At 56.6% G+C, this 9,386-nt stretch overlaps 1 protein-coding gene across 1 annotated transcript in view; it reads right to left on the minus strand.

The window, feature by feature from the left end:
• The window catches only part of PALB2 (partner and localizer of BRCA2), a 44,703-nt gene extending 35,566 nt beyond the window's left edge, over positions 1-9,137 (minus strand). The window contains exons 1-2 of the mRNA XM_054041134.1: positions 8,970-9,137; positions 6,321-6,502 (exon numbers count right to left, since the gene is read on the minus strand). Coding sequence (XP_053897109.1) covers positions 6,321-6,338 — 18 coding nt within the window. The 5' untranslated portion in view covers positions 6,339-6,502; positions 8,970-9,137. The remainder of the gene's footprint in view (positions 1-6,320; positions 6,503-8,969) is intronic.
• Between the last annotated feature and the right edge of the window lie 249 nt (positions 9,138-9,386).

Consider the following 9,386-nt stretch of genomic DNA (forward strand, 5'->3'; position numbering starts at 1 on the left):
CAGGACTGCTGGCCCAGATGAATCAGCAGGGCTCCGATAATAATGCCTTTGACCCTGTACTGGGATCCTTCTTTCCTTTGGTTTTATGCAACCTTCCCTTTGTTTTTTGTCCTGCAGCAGCCAGTCAGTGCCCAAGCGCTGCCGCTGCACCTGGTGCAGATTATGTATTAATATTGATATCGCTTTAATCTAGAACACAGATACGGTGGCACAAAGACTATAGTGCTGTGCACCCAGATAACACACCCTTCCGCCCTGAGTAGCCCGGCAGCTAAATGAGACCAGACCAGCTGGCAGGCAGACAGGAATTCCAGCCAGTGGTTATCTCCAGACCCAGGGTGAGCCAAGGTCTCCTTCGCCCATCTTCTTAGCTACAAGTGCGCCGCAGCTTTCTGTCTGAGCCTCTGTCCATCATATCGCACCGGTCCGAGCTGAACTGTTAGCCCTTCAGTGCAGGGATCTCTCTCTATCCCACACAAACATCTTGGTTAACTTGCACGCAAGGCTCCTCACATGCATTTCCTACCAGTGCAGTCATTGAAAGCCCAGGAAATTGACAGCTAAGCCACAATTCCCTTGCCTTGTCTCCTATCCACCCTAATACCCAGCCACTTCTCCAGCTCCTGACCAACCAACAGAGGGATCCCAGTGCGACTCTCAGCAGCCTGAGCTGTGGGGTCATAGCTGACGTTTCCGTGATACTGGGGAGGGAGGGAGCACAATGCGGGCATAAGGGGAAGGAGAAGCAATAGGATCAAAGCTCAGAGCAGTGGAAGCTGCATGTTTCTATTGTATTAAAATTCAAGGAGGAAGAGAGCTACTAAGAGACGTCCCCCAAGGCCCCAACTCCATTGCTGTGTCCTGAGAAGGGCTGGGAGCTCCACACTAGGCCAGAGTCGTTTTGTTCTTTGCCAATAGCAACGGAGGAATTCAACTATCCCCATATTGACTGGGACATGTCACCTCAGGCCGGGATTCTAGACACCATTAATGGCTGCTGCTTGGAGCAGCCAGTCCTGGAACCCACAAGGGAAGAAGCAATTCTTGATTTAGTCCTAAGTGGTGCACAGGATCTGGTCCAAGAGGTGAATATAGCTCAACCACTTGGTAATAGTGACCGTAATGTAATTAAACTTAACATCCGGGGGGGGGGGGGTCGGGGGGGGAGAATATCAAAGAAACCCACTGCAGTAGCATTTAACTTCAAAAAAGGGAACTACACAAAAATGAGGTGTCTAGTTTCAATGGAAATTAGAAGGAACAGTCATGAGTGAAAAGCCCGCAGGCTGCTCGGAAACTATTTAAAAACACCATAATAGAGGCGCAAACTAAACGTGTACCACAAATTAAAGAAAACAGCAAGAGGACCAATAAAATGCCACCACGGCTAAAGAGCAAAGTGACAGAGGTGACAAGTTTTAGGTAAGTTCACGGAGAAAACGTCTATCAATGGCTATTAGGCAGGATGGTCAGGGATGCAACCCTACACTTCGGGCGACGGGATGGATCACTGGATGATTACCTGTTCTGTTCATTCCCTGTGAGGCATTGGCCACGGTGAGAAGACAGGACACTGGGCTAGATGGACCATCGGTCTGACCCCTCCTTAGGAGGTGGCATCTCCCCCCCAGCTTTTTCTCTTCTGTTTCTCCTATGTCGGCCGTGGGGATGGCAGGGATTTCAAACTAGACCGTGCCAGGTTGGACACATTGCTCTGATGCAGCCCAAGGCAAAGGCTCCCCTAACCCCTGACTAGGAATTACTGTGGCAGGAGCTTTCTCTGTCCGCTCCTCAGGCCCCTGCTCCTGGACTCCCAATCCCCTCTGCTTCTTGCCAGGGGAGCCCCGACTCAGTACAGATCAAAGCAAACAATGGCTACCCAACCTGAGCAGCCCTCTGTGCTTCACACAGAGAGAAATTGGTTTGAATTGTAAGGGCTCCATCTGCCCAGCTGAACTGTCCCCTGCCTCCCCCGCCTCCCGGTCAGCTCTGGCAGTGGGGAGGGTCAGCGTCCCCAGGGCCTGGGCTCAAAAATGCTGCACAGGGCACGGGGCCCTGGCTGAAACAAAGGCAGGGATCAGTGTTAGTGTCAGGAACCTGGGTCCAGTGCCCTTTGCCTCCAGCCCCCTGGCTGCTTTGGGAGCCACACCCTTGCATCATAATCACCCCCTTCAAAGGGGCCTGATCCTGGGGTCACTCTGGCAGTGCAAAGGCTGTAACTTGCTAGCATAAAGCCAGCTGATCTCGCTCCTGCACCAGCAGCCTCCCGGTGAGCAGGCCTGCCTGGGAAGGGGGCTCCCTTAGGGGCCATGCACTAGTGCAGTAAGTTAGAGCACCCCCATGGCTGCTGTGACTCACCCCAGAACTGGGCTAGTCCAGAATCAGGGAGCTGTAAGTGCCCCCCCCCCGCCCCCAAGTGGAGCGCAGCAGCAGGCGGAACGAGCTCTCAGCTTGAGAGCGAATGCTGCCGAGAGCCTTGCAGTTAAATGTAACAACCCCGCCAGTATTCGGGTCCATGGCAATCTCTAGCTATAGAAAATAACTGTAGAGACCAAGCAACAGGCTCATGTGGCCTGGGGCATTTGGCTTTTTTGCAAGACATCCCGGGAGGATGTTGTCCTTGTCAAGTTGCCTCCACAGAGCTTCTCCCAGGCCCCTGCAATATTATTCTGGGCAGAAAACAGGTCTGTTCTTCCTTCCCCAAGAACACAGTGTCCTGTAATCTGAGCCGAGGCAGCTGTGCAGTAAAAGCCTCACAGCCCTTCACAGGGAGGTGTGAGCCCAGCTCCCCAGGGCGCACACCCCGATGGGAGCAGCACCAGATGGGCACAGCACAGCTGCCCAGGGGCCAAGACCTGCCGTCCTCACGGGCACAGCCCCAGTGAAGTCAGGGAAATCTGCCTGAGTCCAGACCGCAGGACTTGGCCTTCGGTCAAGTATCTTCCCTTTGGTGCTGCCACGCTCTGTATTTCAGGTGACAGGGCTCCCAGAGTCCAGGGCTCGGCTTTGTACCTTCGTTTCACTATCCCTGATATGAGCAGAGTGTCTGATTTACATTTGAGCGAGAGGAGGCTGGGGCTGGTTTTCCCTGTCGGGGTTAATGCGCTCTGCAGCCCTGGGAACCCTCTGCTAAAGCACAACCCCTCGAGGGGGAAAGGGGTGAGAACCAGCGTGGGCCAAGCTGGGGGAAACGCGGAGAGTAAAACAGAGTAAACGGCAAAACCCAAATCAGAACTTTCCCATTCTCAGGGGGTCTCAGCAACAAAGGGAGGGAGGTAGAAACCAAAGCGCCTGGTTTTAACCTGCCTGTGCCCTTTGGGAGGACGCCTGCCCCTGCCCCTGCCACTTGCACAGGGCCCTTTGGGGGTGAGAATGTACCGGGTTACGTTCGCCTAGGACAGACCTTGGCTTGCGCTGCCCCGCCCCTCCACCATGCCTGCCGTGGCATTGGCTGCGTCCCCTGCGCTTGGCTCCTGGCTGATGCCCTTTATTCTTTGTAAAGGAATTAGAGCCACTTTCCACCTCTTCCCGTGAGCTATTAAATCAGCACCTCAGCTTGCACTACGAGCTACGGGTTTGAATCCCTGCCTTACTCAAACCTAGCTCAGGGCGACCCATGTGCCTCACGGCTAGCCCGAGAGCTGGCAGGCCCTAGGCACCAGGAGGAGAGAAGCTCTGAGGTTGCTGCGAGTCCCTCACTGACCCGTCCCAGCCCCGCTGCCATCTCCCCCAAAGTGCAGCGTCGCAGCCCAGGTCACTGGCAGTGCGGAGCCGTTGCCTGTAGGACTGTCAGCCTAGGGCGGGCGTCTCTGTGCTGCGTCTTTGTGTAGCGCCAGCACATCACGGCACCGACGCCTGCCGGGGCCTCCAGGAGCTACCACAGTACAAACAAATAAGAACATGAGCTGCCAAGTGTGGCCCATAGAAGCCCCTTGCAGCTCTCCTGGTTCAGGCTGATGTATGGTCCGTCCTGCTCAGTATGGGCCCCCAGTGCCCAGCAGGGGAATGCTGCCACGCTCGCAGGGAAACAGTCCACAAGAGCAAGGGAACAGCTGAACCAGACCTGGCCATGGCCCCGCCCATCCCTGCGACGGCCAGTGCCGCATGCTCGCCACGGAGAGGCACCCGGCACACCTGACTGCAAAGAGCTCGGCCCACGGGCGGAGGCCAGAGGCTGGAGGAGTCCCGGCAGAGCAGGAAGGGAAGCCAGGGCCCCAGGCAGGTCTCCAGGGAGCTCCGTGCAGGATGGCCCCAGGGCTCCGTCATGGCTGGTCACGCCGGCCTGAGGCACAGGACGAAGGATGCTGCGGAGCAGCTCGGGGCGCAGCGGCTGTGTGCCCCATACACCCCGTTACGAGGGGTGGGGACTGGACAGGCCCCAAACTCGCCCTTCCTGGGGCTGGACTTTGTTAAACACATGAACAATATGACGACAGAGGCCAGCCTGAGCCGGGCCCACCCAGGCACGGCTGCTCCTACGGTTCCCTGCCCTGCCCCAGACCCAGGTCTGTTTCTTCTTCCTTACTCCCTCCAGGCTTAACACTGCTGGCAGGTCCCGGGGAATGGGGCCAGCGTCAGCCCACCTCCGGGATGGACCATTAAGCCCTTCCTGTCCTGGTCTGACCCGTCACAGATGCAGCATTACAGAGGTCACATCAAGGGCCAGTGAGCTCTGGTGATAAGGGCTAATACCAGGGAGGGGGGTGAGGTGGGACAAAATATCTCGGTGTGCAAGAGTCCCTGTTCAAAGGGCTGAACACTGCTGGGAGCGGGGCAGAATGACAAACTCACAACACCCACACACAGGAGGAACATTAAAGCAAAGCAGCCCTCACCTGGATCACAACTGAGTGGTCTGTGAATGTCCCCAGTGACACCACTGGAGCAGTGCTGCCGGTCCCGGAGACAACCAGGTTCTGGCCTGCAGCAGAGCCCCGTCCCTCCCCTCTGCTGTCCCCCTGGGCCCGGCAGCATTTCTACTCTGCTACCTCTGGAAACTGAGTCACAACCACCAAGGATGCCAGGCGGCCGGTTCCTACCCTGACACTCGTCTAACACACTCCTCCGTTTCCTTGGCCACAGAGGGAGGAGGCAGGTGAGGTCGCAGTCAGATCTGGAGGCGGGGAGCCCAGATCGCTCTTCCTGGAAGAGCAGAAATAACTGACTGAACGCGAGACATTTCTGCTGAGAACAATGCTTTGGCCAGATGCACAGGTCAGTCTGCCCCAGAGACACTCCAGCGCCTGCTGTGTCCTGCAGTGGAGCCGGCTGGCCACCTTATCTCTATGTACACAGGTTCCACTGGTGCAGAAAGATTTCCATTACATCTCAGCCGCTGTCTGAGGGGAAGCAACATGGAAACCTGGCCTGGATGCTGGGCCCAGAGCCTCCCCTGGAACCAGAGCAGCTGCCGGGACCCAAGGGAAGAGCCTGGAGCAGGGGCAGGGGTATGCTCCAGAAGGACTTTGGCGTTCAGGGCCAGGAGTCTGGGACTAGCTTGTCAGGTTCTCCCCCTCGGATTATCACATTGTCACACGGCGACACCAGGAAATCCCTCAGCACCTGGCTCTTAGCCGCATGACATTCATGAATGACTCTTGCATTTCCGAGACCCATCTCAGAAACCCGCATGACCCACGTTAACCCAAATGGGCCTTGCCCCCCTCCAGGGGCTAGACCGCGTGGAAGGCTGCTGGGTCCACTCATGCCTGCAGAGTAATACACCTATGCCCTCAGTGCAGCCAGAGTTCATGGTTATTGGTATTCCAGCAGCACCTGGATCCCCCGCTGAGATTGGGCCCCACTGAGCCGGGCGCTGCATGGGCACAGGGCGAGACACAGGCCTGCCCCAAGGAGCTGCCAGTCCATGGGACAAGAGACTCCTGCTCGAGATGCAGGGATCCAGAATCCGCTGTCCAACCAGCACGAGGAGTCCTCACACCTCTACTCTCCTGCACTGCCGTGCTCAGGGAGAAAGGAGGCTGACAATTCTCGGCTGGCTCTCACCTGCCACCAAAGGAGCGCCAAGCGCTTTCCAATCACACAGCTAAGGGAAGGGGGCCGGGGCAGTAAAGACGACCCTGTGTCCCCAGTGTGCACCCTACTGCTGCTGACAGGGTCCAAGGCTGGGCTTGTTCTGTGAGTGCCGGGCGCAAGGTTCAGGCCCCCATCTCTTGTGACAGGGGATCTGACTAGGGAGCCAGCAGCTGCTTCCGGCCCCAAGGCACCACAAGAGAGGATGTGGCCTATATCTGTCACTCAGCTCAGGATGAAAAGGCACCTGCCAGTCACAGTGCAATCAGGGCAAACCGATATCTCACCTCCAACGCGGGTGACATCAACTAATTGTTTTCTTTTCTTCACTTGAAATGACTGAGCAGAGATCACACAGCAAACAGAACCAGCACCGCCCCGGTCATTCCATCCACGGGGCACTCAAGCGAAGCAGGCAGGACAGCGGGCAGCCTGCTGCCAGTACACTGCCATACCCTGGGCACTGTCACTGGAAAGGCAGGAGAGACAGAGGTGTGAAATGCAGATTTCAGACTCTGCCACAACCCAGCCCCCCTGGGGTCCTCTTAGCAGAAAGGAACCCTGGCACTGCCCTGCAGGGTGAACCGCCAGGCCCCTCTCCCAGGGAAGCGCAAGCACAAGTCGCTGTGACAGCCCAGGATTCGTACTTGATTTCACGATAACAGCAAATCACAGCAGCATAACGGCCCTGCATCTTGAGAAGGGGGTGAGCTGGTGGGGCGGTCCCTCCAACCTAGACACTGAACCTAGATCTCTTGGGGCAGCACAGAAGATAAAGACAGCCTGGGAGGGGCAGGGGCCAAGACACACAGGTGGAAGAGGTAACCAGAGAGAAACTGGCCATCCCCTGCACCGAACAGAATCCAGAATGGACGCAGAGACAGGCTCCAGGGCCGCCCCTGTTGTGGGGCAGAGGGCAGTATCCAGGCACACCCAGAGGAACCATAACAGCCTGGCAGGTCTGAGCCAGGTAATGGGAAGCCCAACGGGGAGGTGCCTGACAGGTGGTGTGGGCACGAGGAGGGAAGGGGAAAGTGCTCTCTAGCAGTGAGGCTGTCCCCTTCCTGCTCGTGCACGAGGGACCTGCCCAGCTGGGCTCTGTGGCAGATCACACCAGGGCCGCCCAGAGGATTCAGGGGGCCTGGGGTCTTCGGCGGCAGGGGTCCTTCCACTCCGGGTTTTCGGGGCACTTCGGCGGCAGGTCCCAGAGCGAATGAAGGACCTGCCTCTGAATTGCCGACGAAGACCCAGAGCGGAAGAAGCTCCAGGTCTTCGCCAGCGGGTCTTTCACTTGCTCCGAGTGTGTTCGGCAGCACTGAAGGACCAGCCGCCGAAGACCCGCCGAGAAAACTCGTGGGGGCCCCTGTGGGGCCCGGGGCAAATTGCCCCACTTGCACCCCCCTTCCCCCCCGGGCGGCCCTGGATCACACTAGCTCCATTTCTCTCCCTAGCCCAAACAGGCCTGGTTTCTCTCGGGCCCCCAGAGCCTCAGCCAGGGTTGAGGTAACGTCCTTGGAGGGAAGATGACCTCTTGTAAGCAGCAGCTGCAGAGAAACCGGGAGTTACCCTGGAGCTGTGCCTAAGAAGTGCCACCCAGATATTGGGTGTGGTTGGCAGGGGCACCACACAGAGTGGCAGGAAAATGGGTCCCCAGACCCCCTTCTCCTCCCTCTCTCCCCAGGAGGGGGCTTGTAATCAGAGCCCCTTTGACGTCACAGGCTTACCCTGCTCCCAAGGCCCACCCGTGGGGAGGGGAAGGGCATAGTCAGTTCCGTGGGAGCCTGCCCTTTGTTTACCAATGCCCCCCACCCCCAGTCAGTCCTAGATGGCTGCATTCCATCTCTGCCGGCTTAGCAGAAACACACTAACTAGCCAGCACCTCCTCGGAGGCTGCCCTCAGCCCATGCCAGAGGCCTGATTGGAGGGTTTAATTTACTTACAACTGGCAAATATCAACCTTTAAAAAATGTCTCTGGGTGCATCCCTGCCAAAGACACAAACCCAGGAGACAAGTCTAATTAGTAATCAATGGGGACCCACCACTTCAGGCATTTCCCATGAATTGACTTGAGTGGCCAATTACAAACTAATTTAATTGGCACCGCTGATGCTTTCGAGCCAGGGTACCACTTATCATACACGCCCCTTCAAAGGGGGAGCCAGAGGTAGGAAGACAGAGAGAGATGTGGGTCACCTCTGACCTTGACCATGTCTAGTCCAATGACACAGCCACCTGGGGCATCCAATGTCTGGCTCTGGGCAGGACTCGACCTTTTGAACTCCACATGAAAGATTACACACCCTATTCCCAATCCCAGAGCTGGCCAGTCCCCAGAATTTGTGGCTGGATTGAAACAAGTGCTCTGGGGTTCCCATCTTTACATCACACGACCTCTGAACTGTTTTTCCAGGGCACAAAACCCTGCGTGATCTCCAATCTGCGACTCCCTGCAACTCCCCCCCATCCTCTGAGCCTGCTCGGACAAACACCCCTAACCGGGGTCACCAGGCTCGCAGTATCAGCACTCACACACCCTCCCTTCCAGCACCAGCGCTCTGGAACCTGAGCAGCGTGTGGGGCAGTGGAACAAACATGGGCCTGGGAGCCAGGCACTTCCAACACGTCTGCCATGTACCAGGTGTGTGGCCAGGGGCAAGTCCTTTAACCAGTCGGCGTCAATTTCCCCATCCGCCTTCTTCCCTAGTTTGCAAGGCTGTTGTGAGGATTCCTTGGTCTGTTATTAGCCCAGCCCCCCCACAGGAGATAGAAGCGTTCCCCTGCGCTTGTTTTCCAAAGATGAAGCTCTTTCAAGGGGTTTCTCTGCCCTGCTCGTCCTCTCTGGACAGATGTTGCCTCATGCCCCCCTGTCAGCCCAGGTCATTGGGCTGCAATGACACTGCAGTGGCTGCTGGCAAGCAGCATTACCCTCACTTACCGCAACCCCGGTGGTCATTGGAAACTGGCTTAGGTAAGACGCCCAGTTTCTGCTGCCAGAATATGGAGTTTGTGTGTGATCCAGTAATGACCGCGCTGCCTGCAGAGCTTGTACCTGCTCGGAGAGAAACATTTATTTCTAACTTCCATACAAGGCTTGATAAGGTACCTAAAAATACCCAGCACGATAACCTCTGCCCCAATTATTCAGTGTGTCAACACTGGCTAGATAGTAAATGCTTAAATAAAACCCTGTCTGACTCGTGTATTTGCTTTACTCACGCTTTTCTGCATTTGTTTGTGACGAGGCAGAAAGGGACATTGTTTGCAGCAAAATCAAGTTGTGTTTCCAATCAGAACAGGTTAGATTTCTGGGCCTGGGAACATTGTGCCTTCCTGCAGTTTACATATGGAGCAC

Source organism: Malaclemys terrapin, chromosome 10 (assembly GCF_027887155.1).
Source record: "Malaclemys terrapin pileata isolate rMalTer1 chromosome 10, rMalTer1.hap1, whole genome shotgun sequence".
Taxonomy (NCBI): Eukaryota; Metazoa; Chordata; order Testudines; family Emydidae; genus Malaclemys; species Malaclemys terrapin.